Consider the following 25,523-nt stretch of genomic DNA (forward strand, 5'->3'; position numbering starts at 1 on the left):
AATTGTGTACTAGTAATTCCTTTGGAGAACTTCTTACAATTATTCTAACTCCGCCATGTATCCATGACCTTGTTAGATTCTGAATATGTAATTTTCCAAACATTCGGGTAGCATTAAAGTGCTCCGTATGCGCCAGCACTCTCAAAACTCACTTCCTTTTCTGTTTTTTTGCTCCCTGAGACACAACTCTGACTTCCTTATTCGTGTCTTAGAGCATCTGCAACCGGACACAATACCCGCCCCACACGTCTGGGTGGGCTGCCAGGTCACTGCTTGGTCGCAAAAACCACATCCAACTACGCCGCTTAAAACCGGCTCAAACGCCCGGACTGATCGGCAGTCTCCATATCCAACCTAGACGCGCCAGCGCACCATCACCACGTCGAACCGGCCCGCTCTGGCCCACCCTGCTCCCAGCCGTTACCACAAAAACCCTACCCGCTCGGACGAACCATAGTCACTCTCAGTCCTCTCGCCCTCTCCGCTCCCCTCATGTCTTCTCCACTTCCTCTCCTAATCTCTCTGCCTCCTTCGCCATGGCCAGGTCTAGCCATGACTCCGGCAGCGAGACCGTTCCGATGGACTTGGACGACCTCGTGAAGGAGGACGCCGGTTCTTGAAGCGACGTGTCCGACGACGAGAAGCTCCTGCTCTGCAATGCCATCTAGTGTTCGTGGTTGGACACCGACGGGAGCTCGAGCTCCGTCTCGTTCGCCGCCAGCTCCTCCGGGTCGCACCGATGCAATGCATGTCGTGTTCGCATGTCCCGCTCTGCGCCGCTCCAGATCTTGGAGCAACGCGGCCATCTCTCCTTCCCCTTCGTTGCCAGCACCACCCGTGCAGCACTGGGTGCTCGTGCTCTTGGCTCCCGTGGGGATGCACATGCCATATTCGGAGGCGAAGGCAGCCCGGCGTGCGCGGCAACGGGCCGCGGCCACGGTGGAGCCCAACTCTTCTGGCCAATGTGCACGCTCGGTCCTTGTCGACCCGGAGAAGGCACTCCTCTGCGAGGTCATGCGGCATTTGCTGACCACGGAGGAGTCCAACGCTAGGCACCTTCAATGCAAAAACTGAAAGGCACTCTGGCTCGGGCTCGAAGCTTCCTAGCGCCCCGCAAGGGAGAAGGGGGCCGTCAAATGAGCTAAATTTTTATCATAATGTCTAGTACAAAATTAAGGAATTTTGGCTATGATATTTCTTTTACTTGCATTATAAAAATAAAAACCAAACCATGGAAGATATTGCAATGAGAAGGTGGTAGATATAAGTGAGAAAAACACATGCCCGTAGAATTCCTTATGTTGAAAATGTTGAAATGCTGAAAATTAGTACAAGCCACTATTTAGTGTGTGGGCATCAAACGAACCATCATCTTAAAATTGAACAAAACTTTGAAGGTGAAAGCATATTCTTGTAAAAATAGTCTCACAATTATGTCTTGAATGAAGTGTTTTTTGGTTGGAGATAAATTATAAACACTGTTTGAGCAACAGATCAGCTCTCAAGCTTAATAAACATGAACAAAAAGTAAAAGCCTACTAAAGAAGATCGTCATTGCTGCCAAAAGTCAATGCCTTCCTGGGATTGTTAAATGCTTGTTTCTTCGTTCTTGGCGATGACCCATCTTCGTCCGAACCCCCCTCGCCCCTATCCCTGAACTCACATGAATTTCTGTTTTGTTCGTACATACCCTGTCCAAAATCGTAGAATGGTAGTTAGATCAACATAAGAATGATGTAGCCATTTGTTTTTATAATATGTAGTAACTTGGCATTATAACCAACATGTTCATTCATGGCATCGCCACTATCATCCGAGAATGGATATTTTTCACAATGTACAAGTCAAATTTCTTGATAATGTTATTGTGCCTGCTCATCCTGCTGCGGTTATAAAATGGTTTTGGTTTGTATGTCGATGACATAATGATAAAATAAGTAAATAAAAGAACATATCTCCGTGTCTGTACTAGCACGGTCCTGTATCATTCAATTACCAGTATTCAAAAGAATGTGACCGAACTAAATGTAAGAGTGCTTGCTGGTAGGTGAACTACAGAATCCAATTACTAACTCCCATACTGCTACATCCAACTACTAGCTGAGAAGAAAAGGTTGATTACACTTCAGTTTTGTAATCTATGATTTTGTTGCTTCCAAATAATAATGTAATATTTGAAAGATTTAATCTTTTCTTATGAAGCGAGAGGCACCAGAAATTTCAAGACATAACAATAAAATAATCCTAGTAGATTAGCTTACTGCTACTGCTACTGCTTCTGCTTCTACAATTCAAGCTATCCAGATAGTTCAAGCTAGCTTGTTGTGGAATTTAGTTGGGCATGACACTACAATGCAGAGAGTTCAGGTTGGCTGCAATCCACGATAGGCAAACAGGCTACATGATTACAACCTACATGATGTCCTTGTCTTTTAACCACTTATTTTCTTGGAGTCTCAACCATTTCCTTTTGATTTAGATTATTTTTCTTCGGATAATTCTAGTGGTAATTTCTTTTACATTTTGAGTACATGAACAGAAGAAAATATTACTTCTTATACTGGATTATTTTTGCCATGGAAGCACATCAGTATCATGATTCATGCCATTCTGGTATAAGATGAACTAAAGCTTATTCATCAACTCAGCAAATGAAAATACTGCATCCTACTTCTACAGATTATGTGTTCTGTTATCCTAATGAAACAAGACCTCATTGATGTGTTTCTACTCGAACATGCAGACCATCCAGAGAATATGCTAATTGGAGAACAAAGGGGAGAACTTGGAGCTTTTATGCTAACTAGATGACTCGTTGCGCCAATGGCACAAAGGCCGAGAGGGAGCCAAGTATTGTGAGAATATTTAGACACTCAAGTCGAAAACCAAATGTAGCCAACACTCCCGCATCCTCTGCTTGGAAGCCGCCTTTTCTCACTGGATCTAACATAGATACGTGATTCTTCAAGAGCAAATTTCAGAGATAATATAAAGTATGGAAAGCTTTAAGTTGTACTATTGAGACCATACCACCATATCTTCATTTAGTTTCTTTGGAAATCGAAAGGTCTAGTTTCTTTGGAAATCAAAAGGTCTAAGAGGATGGTACATGTGAGAAGCTGTGAATCCACAACAAAAAACTAAACTAACTTCCAAACAAACATTTCAAGTTTTGAAGCCACAAAGAAGCAGCCCAGATCTCTCGTTGTAGTGCAGGTACATGTCCTTAATCTTGCATCCACAACCCATAATTATTCAACACCTAAATCCATGAAATCCAACCGAAGGAAATCATGGCAGAAACATGTGTCGTGGCTTACGTCTCCAAGAAGGACTTCTTGGCATTCTTGTGCAGGTTGGACACAACAATCCTCACTGCGAGCCCATAATTTCAGTCTTCTTTAATCTCTAACTGAACCAAATAACAAAATAGAGGAAAACACAAATCAAATCTCACATAAAACTGTCCCAAGTCAGATATAGGGGAAACCAAGGTGAGATGATCATGTTTCTTATAGGAAACAATAACCATAGGTAAACACATACATTATTGTCCTGTCAGAATGTACTTAGTTGTACTTCAAGTGGTACTGGGACATGAAACTAAGGGGTTAAATTTTTTGAAACAGAATAGATGATAAAACCAGTGTAGGCCATGAACAAAAATACAAAGAAGAACACAATCAAGCATAACCCACCTCGACCGAAGCAACGGTTGATCAACAGCAGGAACTTGAACCTCGTGATGCTAGACCATATATCTATGGTTACCCTTTTTATTTCTCCTTCCTAACCTGAAGTAGTTATCTGGACAAAATAGGAAGGCACACTTCAACAAATCAGTTCTTAGTAATTATAGAATGCCCTGTATTAAAGGAGTAAAATCAAGCATGTATGTGCTCTAACTTTCATAACTGCATGTAAACTCAGGAACTAACTTTATATACCAAAGTGTACAATTCTCAAGTTTAGCTACAGAGACGAAAACAGGGACAAGGGGCGTGCACCTGACACCTGACGGAGTTTGCTTCGGCCTCCCTCTCACTGGCCAACCCAGAACGTAATCATCAACCATGCGCGCCTCCCCCATGTACTTCACAAGCATCTATAAAGATGGAATTGACATAAGCCATAAATCACAAGTTCTTGGCACCAACGGCAATAGGGTGCTCGCTCAGGGTGCCCCTACTGGTCTGGTTCCGGAGACGGCTCAGGATGAAGATGTCCAGCCAGTAGGACGGCTGTCAAGGCTCATCAGAGCCGGGTCTTGAACACGAAGGGCCGGTTGACCCAGCCCTGCCAGGTCTTGAACGCCTACAGCAGCAAAGGTGAATAATCCTCTCAGTTACTAAAAAATATGTGTTGAGGATTTGGGCAATAGTGTCATTCCTGCAGCAGAAAAGAAATCCCTAGCATACCTGCCACTACTTTTCAGGAGGGTACCACTCAATCCATATGTCCATCCCTACAATAGATTCAGGAGGGTACCACTCAATTCATTTGACCATCTCCTTTTTGCATTAATAGAAGAGGAGCTAGCATACCTGCAGATGGTTTGGTGATGGTGAGGTCGCCTGCAAGTAGACCTAGCTGCAGAGGACACCGCCTCCCCCACGCTGTACTGCGTCAAACCTAGAAGTGCACATATTAAAGCAAGATTTATCTACCACATTAAGAAAGCACATACATACAAGCAGCAATAATTGAGTTGGGCCCAAACGAACATTGACAAAGCAAATAAGAAGGCATGCGACTGCGTCCCAAAAATAGAGGAAACGGCACAAGCATGGATATGAATACATAAATAAATATACACATGGCGACCCAACCTGGAGTCACAAAACCTCTTTTCCTCCAGTCATGCCAGTGCCTCGAGAATTATTTGTCTTTGTACACATGCTAGCGGTTCCCACGATATTTTGTGGCGGCAAATATAAACATTCGACACTTGTTTAAAAGAAGAGAATGTCATAAAAGAAGAGAATGTCATGTACATGAGTGGAAGTCATGATGGCCTTGATAGCAAATGAAACGTACACAGCAAATCATCCTCCCTTGAAGCCAATACAAAAACGACGGTCTCACTCATTTGACCTGAATAATGAACACACCATATTTATGCACGAAGAAATAGTTATTTGCTACAAATAGATGAATCAAAGTAAATAAGAATACTTTGTCATGTAAGAAAAAAAACTCTAGATAAACACAACTGAAATGTATGCACGGAAGCATAAGATTTCCTCGGCACAACACACCCAAAAAGAGTTGGTGCATGAGAAGCTACTTCCTATATGAACACAAAAGAAACCAATCATCATGCATTCTGAATCTAATTCCAATGCATACAAAATGCACACCTGATCATCAATCAAGTTCTTTAGGTAAATCAATTACTTTGAATGAGCGTACACATTTGAGTTATCTTAGCTGCTCAAGGCCTGAACCAAACAATGATTACCACTATTAATCCATACATACAACAATAATCATAGCTCAAGTGCTTAGCTGCTTACCACCCATATACATGGTTAGAAAACTGCAATGCTTACAATTTTAAGGACCCCTCACCCATATATAAGGAAATGAACCTTCAGAATGTGATATTACTTGTTTCTTTTCTCAGTAAAACAACTCATGGCTTTTCTCCTGAGGAGGAAGGGGGAGGCGGCGGCGGCTAGGAGGGAGGTCGAGAAGGAGGGACGGTCGCGTGCTGTCGTGGCCATGGGTGGGGAAGCTAGGTTTTTACTCACCCGCTCGCTGCACTATTCATAGCCTACGTGGATGGCTTGGTTCTGCCTAGCACACCTTTTAAATTATTACAAAGACGACATTGCCTAGCAAGATTCAGAATCCAAACAAAATAATTTTGAAATTCACCATCAAATGTAAAATTTCTTATGGTTACCAAAATGAAAACATCATATAATGCATCTTCTGTAAAGCAAAGAAACCACACATATATTTTTTCCTTGAAACTGGATAATTATTAGCACCAGCCCAAAACAACATTCTACTATCAAAATCCCCAATTAGCAAAAGAAAGATTCGCACCACATTTTTACTACCTATACAAACATGCCTTGCCAAAGTTGAAACATAAGTAAAGCAAAAGTATTTTTCTCATACTCACACACACCTTTCAACTGCGGACAAGAAGGGTGATGCCTCAAAGAACTTCCAAAGATCCTAAAACCTCCAATTTTCTGGACCAAATGAAGAAACATTAACTGATAAAAATCCTATTCCAAAAATTCCTAGCTAATTATCAGATCATGAATAGACTGTAACATCCTGGGTGCCAACAATCACCGAGGAAAAATCACCTGAACTGACCATACATAGTCTGTGAAGCAAGAGTGAGCGCGTGATAGCTGGAGCTCCTTGGCAGCGGTGGTGGTTGCTGCTCTTGTACCACACAGACAGCTCAAACACCCAGGCGTAGCCGAGGGAGCACCGCTGCTCTAGCACGAGCACACGTTAAAAGGATAAACTCAAATCCCTAACAAGAACTTTCTTTTAGCACGAACTCAGAGGGGGGCTGAATTGGAACAAACTGAAAGTGGCTGGAAGAGGTAAATCACCCTGGAGCGGCGCTAAGATCGCCAGAATTAGAATACTTCACTGATTTGTAAGAGGAGCCGTGATCCTTTTTCTTTGATATCCAGTTGCTTCTTTCCAACATCAGATTCATGTTTATTAGTTAGTGATCGACAGATTACAGGTTGGATTTCCCTTCCTAAGCTAAGAATTTCATACCTCTTCCCTGCAATAACACATCAGATCAATATTTAGGTGAAGCTATTACTTACAGTTTCACAATTTGATTTTTTTCCTATTTATGTTATCTAATGTTGCGTTTGGAGAAGTTAAAAGTCAAGATGATATCTAGAATGGTGCAGACCTGATAGTAAGCTAATAGTTCAATCTCAAAATTTCAAGCAAAGTAACATCACTCAAACGGAAAACAGGTAATATAAATAGAGCTTGGTCAGTGCACCCATGTAGTCCGCTAACTGCGTTGGTCATTTTTTTACTAATTGCAGAAACCTACCTAATGTGGATTGTTCGGATAGTCCATATCAGCACTTCAGCAGCACTGCTTTCATTCATCAAGAGAAGCTAGTACAGAGCCATTATGCCTCCATGAAGTTTGCACCTGGCATCCTGGTAGCAACCAAGACTGGAAGTGACACCGACTTTGACCGAGAAGCATTCAAGATTATAAAAGGAGTTGGGATATACATTTTTATTGAAGTTCTTGGCTGCTGAGATGTGTATCTTTCAGGAGGGTACCACTCAATCCATATGTCCATCCCTACAATACTGCAGCAGAAAGACAAAATTTAAAACTATATCACATTGCTACTCTCCAGATTTGAGCCTCTCCTTTTGTGCATTCGCATCATAGAAGAGAAGAGGAGGAGCTAGCATACCTGCAGATGGGCTGGTGACGGTGAAGTAGCCCGCAAGTACACGCAACTCTGACACGAGAAGCCAGCTCCTCTACGCTGCTGTGATATGGGAAACAATAAACTAATAAGTCTCAATGGACGACTACTATTTTTGAGCAGGTTTGCAGAGCAAAAGACGAACTTGGTTTGACATGTGCTTTTCTTGAACAGTTCTACGTGGGGAATGAAGATACTCGAGTGGTTTGCGATGCTGATGGCAGCGCTTGGACTGCACAGGGAAAATTAAGAAGGATTTAAAGGCAAGCATAAAGAACCCATATATAATACAAACTAAGAGACATGGTTACCGTTGGCATCTTCAGTATCACGCTTCAACCAACTCAATGTCATTTTTACTGAACAACAAATTAAAGAATATGCTCTCCTCAATTAGATGCGTGGAAAGGAAGGGAAAGACTCACCTTTTTTGGAACAGAAGAGAGACATGTGCCACAGATATAGCCTATGCATCTTGGCCCTCTGAAGATCTTGCTCATGTCTCTGCACATCCATTTTCATGAGAAATTTCTTAAGCATTCCGCTAGAACCCCGGCATGGAAGGACACCGCCCGCAACAAGTTCACACATCTACTTTAATTTCTGCTAGTGAAAAATAAAATAAATAAGAGACCCACATTCAGTTGCACAACTAATCCAAAAGTTGGCAAAGAGAGGAAACAAGTAGTGATGATCTGTAGGAGGGTAATTTCAACGGTTCAGTTATGCCAGTCGCCCTCTAATTATTTAGTGGACCACTCTCATCTTCTCACGTATAATCAGTAATAGTACAACCCACATGCCCTATGTGCCGTTAACCTGCTCAACAACCCAGGCGCACGAACCGACATGCAAGGACAAGCAGAACGACACCTACTGATAGATAGGACAACGTGTTACAAATTTGAAAGGAAAAAAGAACAATGTGGGAAGGCAGGGTAGAAACATATATACCTGAACTGAATAGATCCATCTCGGGCCAAGCCAGTAGCACGAATGCAACCAACACTCGTATCTCTCCTGCGGCAGGAACAAAACTTTAGAGACGAAGCAAATGCGAAATAACGACTCAAAGTAAGGGCTAAATATCACTGATGGCATCAACCAAGATATCATAAGGAGCTAATCTATTGTCCTCCTTGCAATTCTTCAGAGAGTAAAGATTAGAATTTTACATTCAAAGCACATTAAATGGTTTCCTGCAAAAATAACGCACACTAAATGTGCAAAATGCCATCTATATCAAAGACGAGAATTTGTTAACAGTGGAAATCAAATTCAGACCATATTCCTCCTGCGTCAAGGATAAAGTTTTTATCTTTTTAACTCCAGCAAGACTGTACTTGTGCTCAAGTGAATACTGATTACGAGAAACTTAAGATGAGATAATGCACAACTTCAGCAAGACTGTACTTGTGCTCAACTGAACACTGATTATGAGAAACTTAAGATGAGATAATCCACACTAAAGACCTTATGTTGCCTGGTATGACCACAAATTAAAAAATATCAAGTTCTGCAACAAAAAACGAGACTGGAGAACCAAAGCATAATGAGAACACCTTGTACCTGCATTTCATCAAATTGATAGTGTGCACTGAATCCATATACTTCAGGTCATGGATGCCTCCCTCCATCAAATTGCCTTCATGTGAGGCTTGTCCTCCCTCAAATCTATGTCCAAACCACTACAATACACAACAACAGAGATAAATTTATATGAGATAGGGAGGAAGGTGAGTGGGAGTTGCTGGACCGAGGAACACATCAGCATACATGTTCCTGCCAGTGGCCTACCAAGGAAAGCCAAGACAAACCTGAGTTGGAACAGGTTGCAGGTTGGAGTCGGTACGGTGGAGACTCCCCATGCGCCCCGGAGGAGAAGCCCACGTGCAGGGGAAGCAACGGGAGCAAAGGCGAGATCCGGAGAAAGAAGAGGTGGATGGAGGGTAGGTGGGGCGGAGGAGAAGGGGCGCGGCGCGGGTGAAACCAGGACGGGGGTGAGACGCGAAGACGAGGTGGTGGAGGCGTGGGGCTCGACTCCCTCTCCTCTTCCCATCCCGTCGCCTGACCCGCTCGCTCTCCCTCTTCTCTTCCCTTCCCTTCTGAAAACAGGAGGGGGGAGGTTGCGGGCGGAGGCTGGCTGGAGGAGACGGGCGCGAGTGGCGGCGGCTGGCCGGGTGGAGGAGGTGCGGCGACGGCTGGCCGGGTGGAGAAGACGACGGCGGCGGGGCAGGGAGGTGGGCGTGGTCTAGCTAGGGTTTGGAGGGATAGAGAGGAGAGGGGTGCGGCGCGAGTGCGGGATGGACAGAAGGCTAGGTTACCTCCACCGAAGCGGCTGCCTTTTATACGCCCGTATGTGAAATGACGAAAATGCCCCTGGCGGGGCACGGAATTTACAGGCGGTGACACGAGTATTGTTCATGGCGAATTAGAGGCGACGTGGCCACCTTCATCCTGGCTAGCGGTTCTCCAGGGTTTATAGGTTAAATTGGAAGAGGGGGTTTACCTTATTGTAGATTGTTACAAATTCTTCTCTGACGCTGCAATCATCCTAGTCCTCTGATCTTGATCTTGGGGATTCATGTCCGCCTCTTCTGGCAGACCTTGCCGGCGATGGAGGAATGGTAAGATAGGGGGATGGATTGGTGATGGGAAGATCTGCTGGGGGGCATGGCCGAGGTAAACAACGGCAGTGGGGTGAGCACGGTGGAAGCAGGCGGTGGCACTGAGGCAGACATGGGGGAGGTGGACAGCGGCGCCATTGCAGCCATGGAGGAGGTGGAAAGAGGCCCTGGGCCAGTCATGGCGCACATGGACGGCGGCGCTAGGCCAGCCATGGCGGAGGTGGACGGCGGCGACGTGGCCATGGCTGAGCCATGCGGCGGCGATCCATAATCCCCGCGGCGGCGTGGCTGGCTAGGCAGATACGTGGGTTCGATGTGGGCACCGCGGGCTATCGTGTCATGGATTTACCCTGAAAAAAACAAACTGGTCCCACTAAAATATTGTAATGGTCCCACCGTTACATATAATTTTCCGTAATTTTAGTTCTATAACTCCTCGTAACTCCTATTTTCACACCGTCAGATCAGAGTGGATGGATGGCTCATAAAATCGCCAATCACTATAACAGTGAAACCGGTTTCCTGAAGTAAAGTTTTTTTTCCTAAATTGAGAACCAATTTTTGAAATGAGTGAAATCTGTTTTCCATACATATGGCACATTTTTTGGTGTGAAATACGGGTAACTTGTTATTTTAATTTTTTGAAACTAATTATTTCAAACTTGTGAAGCTTATTATTTCAAATCTTTTTTGAATGTCCAAAATCTGTTTTATGAAATGAGTGAAATTGTTTTTAGTTGATAGTTTATAGAATTGAGTGAACTTGTTTTTTTAATAATTGAAATCAGTTCTTTTGCAAAGGGTGGAATCTAGTTCAAAATGAGTGAAAGCCGTCTTTTTCACCGAGTGAAATCAACTTCGAAATGAAATATGAAACTATAAAATTTAAACTATTCAGAATATATCCGAGATCGGTCTTATTTTAAAGATCTTATCGCCATGAACTCAAATATATAGAAATAATTGAAAACGGAATTTTGGTTCAAAAGATATCAATGTTCAAAAGATTTGCTATGGAAATTTATAGGTGCATTTTAGTGGAGAGAGAGTTAACGTACTGAGCATAACCATGCATCCATATTCTGACAAAAACTGAAGTGCATGCAGAGGGGACCACACACCATTTTGTATTTCTTTGTGTATTCTAGTGCAAAAATGATTAGCTAGTTTATACTCTAAAACCAACACCAATTTCAATGTTGCCGACATGTGGTGGATCTTTCACCGGTACCTACCTGTTCCGGTAAAAAAAACTTAGTCGCCTAAATATGTCAAACCGCAGCTCGAAGATAAATAAATAGGTAAATCAGTATTCAAATAGTAATTTGGTGAAATGGTGACACCCAAATGAATCAGTCAACAATCAAACAACAACAGATAAATAAATAGGTCCATCAGCCTGCGTATCACCGTGGAGACACCAGGAGCCATGACGTGGTGTTCACGAAGAGCTCTTCGTCACTCGTCAGCGCGCCCTGGGTCGCCGGGACTCCCGCACGGCCGCCGCCTTGGCCTTGGTGTCGGCGAGCTCGGCCTTCACCTTGCGGAGCTCCGCCCGCAGCTCGTCAGCGTCCCTCAGCCTCTCCTCGAGCTCCAGAGCGTAGCCAAGCGAGAACGCCACCTCGTTCGCCGTCTACAGGACTCGGTCGAGACCGGCATCGGCATGCATGTGTGTCAGTCGAGATCAACAAACAAATCATGCTCGAATCGAACGCACAGCTAATGGATGGATGATTCCTAAGTAAATTCACCTGGAGCAGGGACACGTAGCTCGACGCCACGACGTCGGCCGGCCTGGACGCCGCGTGCTCGCGCTGCCGCTCCGGCGTGACGATGCACTGCAGCAGCTGCCTCGCCGCCTTCCAGCCGCTCCTGTCCCCTTCTTCGCCGCCGTGGCATTGCTTCCCGTGTGTGCTCGTGGTCGTAGTGGTGGTCCGTGCTTTCCGGAGATGTGGGTAGAAGCCCGGCGGGAAAGAGAGATATCCCGACGCCGAGCTCTCGCCGTTTGCATGGTGCTCCGGCAGCTTCCGCTTCTTTTCTTTTCGGGAAGACGACGGCGCACTGGGCGACGGCAAAACGCAGTCCGGCTCGCTCTTCACCGTGGACTCCTCCGCTGGAGCGTGCGCCGCTCTTTTCAGAAGTTCACCTTGAGGAGTCGGCGGCGGCGGTGATAGTGCCCCGATGATCTTGGCCGCGGCCAAGTTGCTGTCGCGGAGATACGCCGTGAGATCGATCGGGCAACCGCCTCGAGCGCGCAGCAGGCTCGCCGCCACGGCCTTCTCCGGGCCGGTGAGCGACGGGTCAGAGGTGGCGGACCTGAATGGCCTACCCCACTGCACAGGGCACTGCCACGGCGACGCAGCCGGTGACGACATGAAGAAGAACTCCTCCTTCCACCCCGCATTCTTGGCCTTCGTCGGACGGAAGAGCAAACCGGCGCCGGTGGCGTCTTTGCCGCGGAGAGAGTAGAGCTTATGGGGGAACGCGACCAGCGAGAAGAAGTGCCGGAATACGGGCAGCGACGGCGGCGTGCCGGCGAAGTGGGAGAGCACGACGAAGCCCGCCAGGGCGCGCCAGCCGTTGGGGGCGAGCTGGGCCGGGGCGATCCCGAAGTGGTCGAGCACCACGCGGAAGAAGGGGTGGAGGGGCAGACGCATCCCGGCCTCCAGCGCATCAATGTACACGCAGACGGACCCTGGCGGCGGCGGCGCGTGCGCCGACCGGTCGCCGGCGAGGAGAGGGGTGAAGCCGCCGGGGATGGAGTACTTCCTGCAGATGGCTCTCAGGGCTTCGACACTGCACACCCGCGACCGCGAGGCGTCCCGCCAGGGCGAGACGTAGTCGTCGTCGTCGCCTCCGTCGTGGGCTATGTTGCGGAGAGCACGGACGCGGGTGGGCTTGGTTAGGAGGTGGTTCTCCGGCGACCAGGATGAGGAGGTCGGGGAGGAGGATGCCATGGGAGCTAGCTGAGGTTGTACCTAACGATAGAGACGGCAACAAAGTTGTGTATGTGGAAATGAAGATATGTTTTCCAAAGGAGTAATTATATATATATTTTTCACTTTACCCACTAAACTAATTTTATATGTACATAATTGATTTTATATCATACTCAATTAAATTTTGCCACACAAGCTCACCAACTTAGAGCATAAAAAATGTTGGTTAAGTCGAATGAGCATGCCTACCGGCGAGGTACTGTACCTCGTGTCCATGGACGACATCACTGTGCTCTTCCACCATGGTTACAGCTGGTGACGACGTCCAGCTTTCGACCGCTCCTTTCTCCATCATTGTTGGCTTGAGGGTGTTGGCCATCCGCCCTCGCTCCTTTCTCAACTTCTTGAGTCGATCAAAGCATGGCTATATGGACAACAACAGAACATCTATCTACAGTCGTCGGCTTTCGTCGTCCGTTTTCGCTGCCACTTCCTCACATGCTTAGTCCCAGGTGTGCTAGGAGTGTCATGGCCTATTATATGTGTCGACACCTAACATGCTCCACATGCTCATTTTTAAAGTTTACTTTGTCGATGGTTGTGCCACTATTGCTCTTTTAAATGTAAACATCCACGACACATGTTGTGTTTGGATTGCTCAACCTTTTCCAAGGTGCTAACATTCATTGTTAGCGGCTACTTACAACGGCGAACAACAAATGGATGTGTGATCACAATGATGCAAAAGCCAGGGGTTCAATCCACTTTCGGAAGAAACAAAAAAACAACGATGACATCAACTAGGAGTACAACCTCTACACATTCTCGTTCACCAAGACTAACCCGTCTAGAGAGCAACTACAAAGTGTTTTATCGAAATGTGGTGGCTCTGAACTGATGGGATCTCTTCTACCATGGAATGACAATGTTGTCATATGTCGTGGCGCACAAGCTCATGCAGTACCTCTCAAAAGATATGGACTTGTAAAAACACTAAATCGAATGATCAAAAACTGATGCTAGGCCAAGATATGCTCCGCTAAAGCCAGTGTGGGTGCACGTCATCGGGGTTCCAACACCGCTTTGAGATTTTATTTGTTTGTGGGTAGTGGGATCCACAGTTGGCACAACTCGGGGTGATGATATGCTCTGTATGCGCCGTCGTGGCACTGTTTTGCATCCAAGTAAGAATTTTTAGTTCAAAGATGTTCAAAAGGGAAGACAATGTTGGTGTTCCGTCCCTGCAGACATGTATGTCAAGCTAAATGGAAATGATTTCAAGTTCGTGCTCGAGGAGGACAACTTTAAATTTGATGACAATTTTATATCCAGCATTTGGGAACATCATGATGGGCGCATGAGCATTGGCTACACTCTGTGGCGCTTAAGGTGCGAGACCACGGGAGCTACTATGGGACGTCCGTTGCGTCAAAGAGTCGACGTTACGCACAGGGGTGGCACACCTGGCCCGGCCCATTCGGCTTTCGCAAGATTAAAAAGCGCGAGAAAAGGAACTCGCTAGCGCTAAGTTTCAAACCCGTGACTTATAGTAGTGCCGCGTTGTGCGAGCTGCTGTGACCAACTAGCTATCATGCTCGACTGCCAGCCATTTTCAAAATATCTTTTGAAATGAGAACATTTTCAAAATTGTGAACATAATTTTAACCACGGACATTTCATGAAAATACGATAATTATTTGGGATTCGCAGCCATTTTCCCGCAAGAACGGAAAGAAATTGCAAACAAGAACATCTTTCCAAATTACATACAATTTTGTAAAAAACACAAACATTTTACGGAAAATAGCAAAAAATTGAAAATGAGAACATTGATCAAAATAATGAACAATTATCAAATCTCAAACATTTATTGCAATTCCCTGAACGAAATTTAAATATAAGAACTTTTTTTGAATTTGTGAATGGAATTGAGAAGCTAGAAAATTATTTGAAATTCCAAACATTTTCTAATTTTTTTATAAAAAATAAAAATGCGGGCATTTTTTAAATCCCGGAACTTGTTTTGAGTTTTGGAATGAATTTCCAAAACATGAACAGTTTTGAAATTCGTGAACAAAACTAGAAATTGGGCCATTTTCTGAAGTGTCGGAACATTTTTCATTTACAGACAAATTTTGAAAACATGATTATTTTTATAATGTGTGAACAAAATTTTAAAACTTGGAACATTTTTAGCAATTACAAAAAATGTTGGAATTTGTGAACAAAAAATATTATGCAATTTTTTAAAACAATTTCTGATTATTTTTTTGAAAAATTAAAACTGGAAAAGAAAAGAAAAGGAGAAAATAAAAAATACAAAAGAAAAGGCAAAAGACAAATGAAAAATGAAAAAAGAAAAAAGAGAGAAAAGAAAAAAATGAATAAGAAATTAAAAAACCTGTTTAGGAACCTTCTAGATTCCCAAAAATAAGAAAAACTGGCTGGAACCTTTCAGAAGGTTCACAAAACTGGAACGCACGCCTCGCTTCTAAACGGGCCGGCATGTCCTTCTCGACCACTTCCGTCACGTCTGTGCTGTGCGCCGACATTTTCACGCAGAATGCGTCAAAATAGGAAACTGCGAGACCACCTCCCCAACTCCTTAAGTGCCCGGGAGGGTAACGGCACTCACGCGCACCCCTCGTGAGTTGGCCCACAGTGGTGTCGAGCACTTGATCAGAACAACTCTGCTTTTCCTGGTACTCTTCTCACGGCTTGAGCAGTCGTGAAAAAATAGGAAGCAGAAAAAATTCTTCGTAAATTCGTGGGTTCAGAAAAAAGTTCAGGGATTCAGAAAAAATCATGAGTTTGATTAAAATATATTTGTATTTTTTGAAGAAAATTCAACAAATATGAAATAATATTCATTAAATTCGAAAAGAATTCATGAAATTTGGGGAAAATAGTAAACAAAACAAAAATGATCCAGGTTAAGGCGCTGGGAGGAGCTCTCTCGGACGACCGAGAATATTGCCTGGCACAAAAGTTTTTTTTAAGCAATTACCTCGCGAAAAGCAATTATTTAGCTATGGGCCAAGGCTGCGCCAAAATTGAGAGCCGCGAAAAGGGAAGGCCGCCGCGTGCGTACAAAAAGTGTACCAAAACAAGAAAAAGTCATGTTACGCACAGGCATATCGAGTCGGTTATGTATGGGACCACCTATATAGCGTTGTAGGCGCCAGGGAACGACGGAGCGCGCACCGGGAGCGCCTATTCGGCGCTGAAGGCGCCGCCGAAGGCAGCTGGCGCCTGCGGCAGCCCCTGCTGGGCCGGCCCACAAACGCGCACGCAGAGAAAAGTGTATTTTTACGCGAAAAGACATCAAAAAAAGAAGCTCCCCGAGAATCGAACTCACGCCCACACGCTTGTCTCCGAGGTTGGTCAACCTGTACACCTAGTTGCTGCTAGTGATCCGTTTCAGCGTGTGTTGATTTAAGAAACAATGTAGCAGCGCTACTTATTGTACACCCCCTCGCTTAGATTTTGACTTATTTGAAAACGTTAATGTATGGAAAAATGTGAACAAATTTGGAAAGTTGACGAACATGCACAAAAAAGTTGGCCAATGTAAAAAAGGTTCATATATTCAAAAAAGTCCACGAATTCAAAAATAAAAGTTCATGAAATGGAAAAAAGTGCACTAATTTTGGAAAAACCGTTCACAACAATGAAAAACAACCATGAGTTTGAAAAATTTCACGGATTTGAAAAAAGTTCATCGAATTTGAAAAAAAGTTCATTGAATTTGGAAAAAGTTCATCAAATTTCAAAAAAGTTCATCAACTTTTCAAAAAAGTTCATCAACTTTTCAAAAAAGTTCATCGGATTTGAAAAATAGTTCATCAAATTTAAAAAAAGTTCATCAACTTTTCAAAAAAGTTCACCGGATTTGCAAAATAGTTCACCAAACTTGATTTTTTTTATCAAATTTGTAAAAAAGTTCATCGAATTTTAAATAATAACATCGGATCTGAAAAAGTTCATCAAATTTCAGAAAAAGTTTGTCAATTTAGGAAAAAGGTTCACAAAATTTAAAAAAGTGAGCATTAAAGAAAAACAAAAATAATTAACAGAAAAGGTTAAGAAAAAAGAAAAAAACGAATGAAACTAAAGAAGAAGTAAAAAAGAGTACAATAGTACAGCAACGGCAGCGTAGCCTGGTGGTTTGAACGAAGGGTTCGCCTTGGATATGTTGTGTGTTCGAATCCCCGTTTCGGATGTTTTTTGCGATTCTAAAATAATAGATGGGCCGGCCCAGCGCGCCCGCGGTGCAGGCGCCCGTTTGCAGAATGCACGTTAACGACGCCGCGCGCACCCCCACCCCCCTCTCTCCCTGCGCACCCTCATGGGCCAGCCAATGTGTGGGGTGGGAAAGTGGGAAGCATCTTTTTTTTTCTTTTGTCTTTTTTCAACTGTTTACAATTTTAAAACTAATTTGGGATTTCTAAAATGTAGCAAATTGTGAAACTGTCGTGAATTCGAAAATTGTTCATGATTTGAAAAAATGTTCGGAAAATGATAAATGCTCACGGAATTAAAGAAATGTTCACCCAATTCAAAAACAATTTTTGGATTTAGAAAATGTTCGTGATTTCAAATGAATGAACATTTTTTTAATTTGATGAACATATTTTCAAAATTCATGAACAAATTTGGAATCTGATGAACATTTCTTTATTTAATGAACAAAATTTCTATTCAAGAATTATTTTTCTGAAAAGATGATGAACAAATTTTGAATTTAATGACCATTATTTCTTAAATGCTGAAAAATAATTTGATTCCATGAACAAATTTTGAAATTGATGAAATTTTTTCTAAAAACAATGAACACAAAATAGAGTCTGATAAACAGTTTTTAAATCCCTGAACTTTAGAATTTTGGAATGAATTTTCAAAACTTGAACAGTTTTCAAATTCATGAACAAAATTAGAAATTGGGACCATTTTCTGAAGTGTTGGAACATTTTTTAATGTACAAACAAATTTTGAAAACATGAACATTTTTATAATGTGTGAACAAAATTTTAAAAATTGGAACATTTTTGGCAATTCCCAAAAAAATGTTGGAATTTGTGAACAAAAATATTATGCAATTTTTTTAAAAACGATTTCTGATTTTTTTGAAAAAAATAAAATTGTAAAAGAAAAGAAAAGGAGAAAAAAAGACAAATGAAAAAAAGAGAAAAGGAAAAAAATGAAAAATGAATAAGAAACTGAAAACCTGTTTAGGAATCTTTTAGAAGGTTCCCAAAACCAAGAAAAACTGGCTGAAACCTTCCAGAAGGTTCACAAAAGTGGAACGCACGCCTCACTTCTAAACGGACAAGCTGTCCTTCTCGATCGCTTCCGTCGCGTGTGTGTTGTGTGCCGACGTTTTAACGCTGAATGCGTCAAATAGGAAACCGCGAGACCACCTCCCCAGCCCCTGAAGTCCTGGGGAGGGTAACGGCACTCACGCGCACCCCTCGTGGGTTGGCTCACAGTGGTGCCGAGCACTCGATCGGAACATCTCTGGTTTTCTTGGTACTTTGCTCACGGTTGAGCAGTCGTGAAAAATTAGGAAGTGAAAAATTCCTCACAAATTCATGGATTCAGAAAAAAGTTCAGGGATTCAAAAAAAACTCACGAGTTTGATTATAATAATTTTGTATTTTTTGAAGAAAATTCAACAAATACGAAGTTATATTCATTAAATCGTCGTGAATTCGAAAATTGTTCATGATTTGAAAAAATGTTCGGGAAATTATTTCAAGAAATGTTCACCCAATTCAAAAACATTTCTTGGATTCAAAAAATGTTCGTGATTTCAAATGAATGAACATTTTTTGAATTTCATGAACATATCTTCAAAATTGATGAAAACACTTCGAATTTGATGAACATTTGTTTATTTGATGAACAAAATTTCTATTCAAGTTTTTTTTAAATGATGAACAAATTTTGAATTTAATGACCATTTTGTTAAAAAAACTGATGAACAATAATTTGATTCAATGAACAATTTTCCAAATTGATGAACATTTTTTAGAACAATGAACCAAAAATTAGAATCCGATAAACATTTTTTAAATCCCGGAACAAGTCGACAACGCACGGCCAAAGCATAGGCGGCTTGAAAAGTTGGAGGGCATGCATCAGAGGATGGATGAGCAGCTAGAGCTATTGCAGGCGTAGATCAAAAGGGAGGAGGGCCTAGCTGCTCCAGAGTTCATGAGCCTGCGGTCATGGCGCGAAGAAAATAATATTGGTGTGGCATCTGTCGTGGCCATGTCGCAGACAGCATGGTGTAGGTCGGTCTGGCACGAGCAATGGTTCATGGTCGAAAGTCTTTCCTCCATGGATGTTAAAACAAAGCGTGGATCATACAAGTATTGACGATGATAAAAAGATGAACTCAAGTGAAGAAAAGAAGAAGTGTGTACTAAACTGCGAGGATGAAGACGTAGACGAAGAAGTTGAGATTAAGTGGGAAGATGGCTAACAGTATCAGTGGCAGCACTTTTTTTTTTAAATTTAAGTCTATTAGTTGAACATTATTAAACAACAGTAGCACTACTAGTAAAAGACCATACTATTAGCAGCCACTATGGCAAATGGTTAGGGCATCTCAAACACTGACCCCTAAATCAGCCACTATGGAAAATGGTTAGGGTGAAAATATGCCATACACTAATCACACGTGGTGGCCCAGGAGGCCCCATGCGCGATGTGATGCACATCACAAATGATAGGATTTAAAATCTCATGTCCAATGAGTCCTCACATCATGGACAGTGGTGAATCTAGAAAGAAAATGAAGGGTGTGCTAAAACTTAATAGTGATTACTTTGCTTAAAAAGGAATAAAACTGGCACATAAAAAATCACATTATACCCATGAGGGAAATTTTCGCTACAATACCTCTCTTTTTTGAATTACATCAACATTTGATCATCATTTTTTGCGAGGAAAAAATTGATCTTCATTAATGCTCTTGAATATTCCCGTAGTAAAAATTATGCATGCTCATAGTCTTCCCCTTTTAATTTTTAAATCTGCAAGCAAGTTGTTCAAATAACGGTTGATGAACTAGTTGTTATTTATCGATAAAATGAACTACTCCCTTCGTTCCTAAATACTTGTCTTTCTAGGCATTTCAACAAGTGACTATATACGAAGCAAAATGAGTGAATCTACACTCTAAAATATGTCTACATACATCCGTATGTAGTAGTCATTTGAAATATCTAGAAAGACAAATATTTAGGAACGGAGGGAGTAGCTATTAGTGTTACTGATTTGGAAAAACAAAATTAAGAAGTAGACCAATATCTTTCCGCTTGGCCCTCCAAGGCCGCGACTTCCTCCCTCTGGTGCGGGCCGGCCGGCGTGCCCCACTTATTGAGGGCTGTAGTCATGCGAGGCTAACATTCCTGTCCAGTTACGGGCACTCAAGCCTGCCATCGGCTGTAGTTTGCAAATACCAGCACCTGTTGTTATGGCCTTGCCCATGGCAGATCCATATCTACATGATACAATAGCAATGTCCTACCATTTTCCATGTACAGGCTTACAACCTTCTTATTGCTTGGCTGGTAGTGTTCTTGTTCATGTGTGGATAGTGGTCAACATATGACAGAAACAAGGGTGGTCTACTGCAATTTCTGTTTAAGTTGTTGCTGCCTGGATGGCTATGTCTTGAGAAATAATCAAGTAAAAATAAATCTAGATATATCAATTTCTGTGACAAGTAATTTGTGACGGAGGGAGTATATACTGAACATATCCTTATCCTATACGGATTTTAGGAATGGAAAGAAATTCTAAAGAGTTTTTAGTCTAAACATATCCAAAGCCGGTTGATAAGTTTCCAAAAAACCAATTGATCAAGAGTGTGATTCCTGTCTATTTTGTATCCCCTATAATGTATCAGGACATGCTTTAGCACCAACGGTTCAATATTTAGATGGAATACTAGTAGACACCAGGATAAGGCGTCAATAAATCCTTACCTTTTTCATTCCTCAATATAGATTGACACAAGAAACATACCAGTATATATATGCCCACATATGCATCCAAAGATTCATCAAGCAAACAAGCAAACACTCCCAGCCTACCATTGCACCTATCCCACAACTTTGTCAACTATTCTCTTTGAAATGGAGAATGTTGTAGTGTTGATTGTTGGCGCTGGGCCAGCCGGCCTTGCAACAGCAGCATGCCTTAGTCAATTCTCAATTCCCTATGTCATTGTCGAGCATGAAAGCTGCAGCGCGTCACTTTGGCGCAACCGCGCCTACAATCGGCTCAAGCTGCATCTTGCAAAGGAGTTTTGTGAGTTGCCACACATGTCATACCCAGTAGATGCGCCAACATACATACCAAAAACCTTGTTTGTGAAATACTTGGATGACTATGTTGAGCGTTTCAATATTCAACCCAAGTATCTCACTAGTGTTGAGTCATCCACATATGACAATGACGAAAAATGTTGGTCCATTGTGGCACATGACATGGCAAAGAGCACAATAGTCAGGTTCACAACAAAGTTTCTTGTGGTGGCCAGTGGTGAGAATAGTGCAGAGAATATTCCAATGATCCCCGGACTACAAAGTTTTTCGGGTGATGCCGTGCACTCATCAAGCTACAAGTCAGGCAAGAACTACTCTGGCATGAATGTATTGGTCGTTGGATCTGGCAACTCTGGAATGGAAATTGCTTATGACCTTGCGACCCATGGTGCAAATACCTCAATTGTTATACGAAGCCCGGTATGTACACGCACTATATATTATTTTTGACCTGGAAACACTAGGGAATCCCCCCACACCCACCCTATGGGCACTATATATTTTCAGTGGGCAGAGGGAAATTTCTTATTATAGTCACCACTAGAAGGGATGCAAATTTTCAGAGTTATTACTAGTAGAAAGTATTTCATAGTATAGAGCGATATACAATTTTATAACGTGCAGAAACAACTAAACAATTAGAAGAACTACAAGACCAAAAAATTAACTGTTGAAAGAAGATGATTCTATGAAATTTTATTTTATCATGCAGACTTCAAAAGAGATGTGACATGTTTTATGGTTGCAGATTCATGTAATGACAAAGGAATTAATTCGGTTGGGGATGACACTTGCTCACCGTCTTCCACTGAATCTAGTGGATAACGTCATTGTGATGGCTGCGAATTTAATATTTGGAGACCTATCGAGGCATGGCATCCGAAGGCCAAAAATGGGTCCAATGATCCTCAAGTCAAAAACCGGCCGATCTGCTGTTATTGATGTTGGCACTGTTGGGTTAATCAAAAAAGGTATCATCAAAGTAAGTATATCCTTGACATGACATAAATTTCATAACAGATGTTGTCTTCATATGCCAAGTTATCAATATTCTATTTATCCCCTACAGGTAGAGGGGAGCATTAGTAAGATCATGGGCGATATAGTTGAATTTCAGTGCAGTAAAAATATATCATTTGATGCGATTGTGTTAGCAACTGGATACAAAAGCACAACAAATATATGGCTCACGGTAACAACATCGATGTTTGAATATGTCTAAGTTTGTTTTGTTAGTGCAACAATTGTTAAATCTGCTAACAAGCTCTATGTTATTTTTTATCCCAGAATGGTGAGAGCATGTTAAATGACAATGGACTGCCTATCAAAGAATATCCGAATCATTGGAAAGGTGAAAATGGGCTCTACTGTGCTGGGTTAGCAAGGAGAGGATTGGCTGGTATTGCAGCAGATGCCAAGAATATCGCCAATGACATCAAGTCAGTGATAGCCACTATGTCCGGCTAAATTATCTAATCAGTGAATCTGTCTTCGACAACGCGATGCCTTCCATCGTTGGGCTCCTCGACAAGATCATGCATGAGATCCGATGCTGGGCTACGGCAGGGGCACAAGGCATGCGGGTTGTTCTGCCTCGATCCTGGGATATCCACTGAGTTGTATGATGTACTGTCAAACTAACCTCCTAGGAGGACTGTAACTTTTCCCCATCTTTTCAATGTAATGAAACGCAAAGGCCTTTTGTGTTTTCTCTATTTCTTTTTATCTTTTACATGTAGTTTACCGGGGCTAGTATTCTAGACGGTTGATTCTTTGAGAAATCTATCCACTGCCACATGTCTAACTATCTTCATCTATCTTTGATACAACTAGATTTTTGTTTATTTCAAGGTTCATATGTGCCAGGGAGTAAGCACTACTTTTATAATATAATCAAGGGCTTTATACTCACTTGGTGCAATGAGCTTTGTAATTTTTGTTGAACAGTTATTTTATTTACTTGAATTTACACATGCAAAAGTCATCCGCTTGAACATGATGTTTAACAACAAGGGGCTAAGTGCAATTAATGCAATCCCAAATCATCAACAACAAATGGTGCAAAAGATAATCAAGCCAAAGTTGTTTAGTTTTTCATGTGAAACACACACGAGTAATTGCAGTAGCTTCCAAGTTTTTATTTATTAATTGTCAAATGAATATCAAATTGGCGATTTCTAGAAATATGATGGTAATTGAAATGAATGATAACAAGTTCTCCAAACATTTGCTTGATATGTACATGATTAATCTTCAAGCCAGGCAGGATAGACGTTTTTTTTCATGCTATATTAATTAGTGAAAACTAATTTCCAGTTTAATCTACCACTGAGCACAAACATAATTACCTTCTCAGAACCACCTTCAGCAATTCGTGTTGCGCTGGGCTTGTACGGTGCTGGATCCGCGGCGCCTCGTCTCCTACACCTCCAGCGAGTCAGCTGCGGCAAGGTCAACACGGTGCGTCCCTCTCCCTCTCTCTGCGTGTGGAACCTGTCAGTACATGTTCGTGGGCAGATGTTCTTGAACTTGTCAGTGGCTACTCCAATCCAATGGTGTATAGGAGTATTAGTTACTGCAATGGTGTAATTCCAATGATCATATTCGTGGAGTAGAAAAATGCCTTATGCTTGATGGGAGTAGTTCAGTTACTGCAATAATGTATTCTTGACGAACCTGCAAGAACCTCCTGCTACTGCAAATGTCCCAGGCTGTCACTTGCATGCTCAGTTACCGCAATGGAGTCACTTGCATGTTCAGTCACTGCATCGGATGAATCATGTGGGAACATCAATGCAATCTAGGGTGTCCATATTTATTCTGAAATTTTGCTCAACTCTTTTTGGTGGAACTGTAGGACATTTTTATTCTGAAATTGAGAGCATAACGCTGTCATTTTTATTTTGTGACTGAATGGCAGCAAGTAACTGAATATTTCTGTTGTATGCTCAAATGACTGAATATTTCTACTCCATGTGGGTATGCTGAATATTTCTAGATGGAGTTGTTGGAAATATTGTGTAATACGTGACAGCCTTGTAGTACTTGTGCCTCACGTATAGGATTAGGAGTAGTTGAGATTGGTTTCGTTTATCTCCTCTCTCTCTCTATCTCCCCATGTAATCCTCTCTACGGTTCAACCATCGTATCTATGTAAACCTACGAGAGCCCAACTCTCGATCTATCAATAAATACATGCGGGCACCCATGTATGGGTGTTGAGACGCTTCACCAAATATAACATGGTATTCAGAGCCATCTTCTTCCTCCACATCTAGCTCTCCACCATATCAAACCTAGCCGCCATCAAAAATTTCTCCAGATCAGAATCCAGCCGCAACCATATCTTCCTCCTCTAGCTCGGCCTCTTTCTCCAGCTTGAACAACACAATCTCTGAACCCCTCAGCCGCACCAACTACATCCTATGGCGTGCCCAGGCTCGTACTCAGATTATGGGAGCCGGCCTCTATGGGTATCTCGACCAAACAATTCCCCAACCTACCAAAACAATTTCATCCAAAAACTCTGAAGGAAAGGAACAGATCATTCCGAATCCTGCCTACACTCCTTGGTTGATCCAAGACCAGCAGATTGTAGCCTATCTGCTGAGAAATCTCTCCAAAGAAATCCTAGTACAGGTTGCCTCGATGGAAACATCGCATGCGATCTGGACATCCCTTGCAAACATGTTCACAGCCCACTCCGCATCCCGCGTGAATAACATCCGAATCTCCCTGTCCAATGCCCACAAAGGTTCTCAATCTGCTGCTGCTTATTTTAGTTATATGAGATCTCTTTCGGATGAACCTGCAGCCGCAGGAAGACCCATCAGGGAACCGGAGCTATTGTCCTTCATCATCATGGGGCTGGACATGGATTACCAGCCCATCATCTTGGCCCTGGATGTCCGTGTCGAGCCCGTCTACGTTGATGAGCTGTTCGCTATGGTGGCAAACTTTGATCAGCGGGTCGAGCTTTTCCATGGCTCCGGTGCAGGTGGCTTCAAATCCTCGGCCAACATGGCTGCGAGGAACCGCGGCGGCGGCGGCAAAGGCAACTACCGTGGCTCGCCCAAACCCACCAATGGTGGTAGTGGCGGGTATCGCGGTGGTGGTGGCGGCAACAACGACAGCAGCGGCTCCAACTACAACAAAGGCGGCAATGGT

The 25,523-nt window shown here is 42.8% G+C and overlaps 1 protein-coding gene across 1 annotated transcript; it reads left to right on the top strand.

Annotated features, from left to right (window-relative positions):
• The first annotated feature begins 21,164 nt into the window (after nucleotides 1-21,164).
• Nucleotides 21,165-22,823, top strand: LOC119289701 (probable indole-3-pyruvate monooxygenase YUCCA10). The gene is made up of 5 exons (XM_037568956.1): nucleotides 21,165-21,339; nucleotides 21,661-21,776; nucleotides 22,105-22,338; nucleotides 22,426-22,548; nucleotides 22,644-22,823. The coding sequence occupies exons 1-5, from the start codon at nucleotides 21,165-21,167 to the stop codon at nucleotides 22,821-22,823; spliced, it is 828 nt and encodes a 275-aa protein (XP_037424853.1).
• Nucleotides 22,824-25,523: the final 2,700 nt, after the last annotated feature.

Source organism: Triticum dicoccoides, chromosome 4A (genome assembly GCF_002162155.2).
Source record: "Triticum dicoccoides isolate Atlit2015 ecotype Zavitan chromosome 4A, WEW_v2.0, whole genome shotgun sequence".
NCBI classification, from domain to species: domain Eukaryota; kingdom Viridiplantae; phylum Streptophyta; class Magnoliopsida; order Poales; family Poaceae; genus Triticum; species Triticum dicoccoides.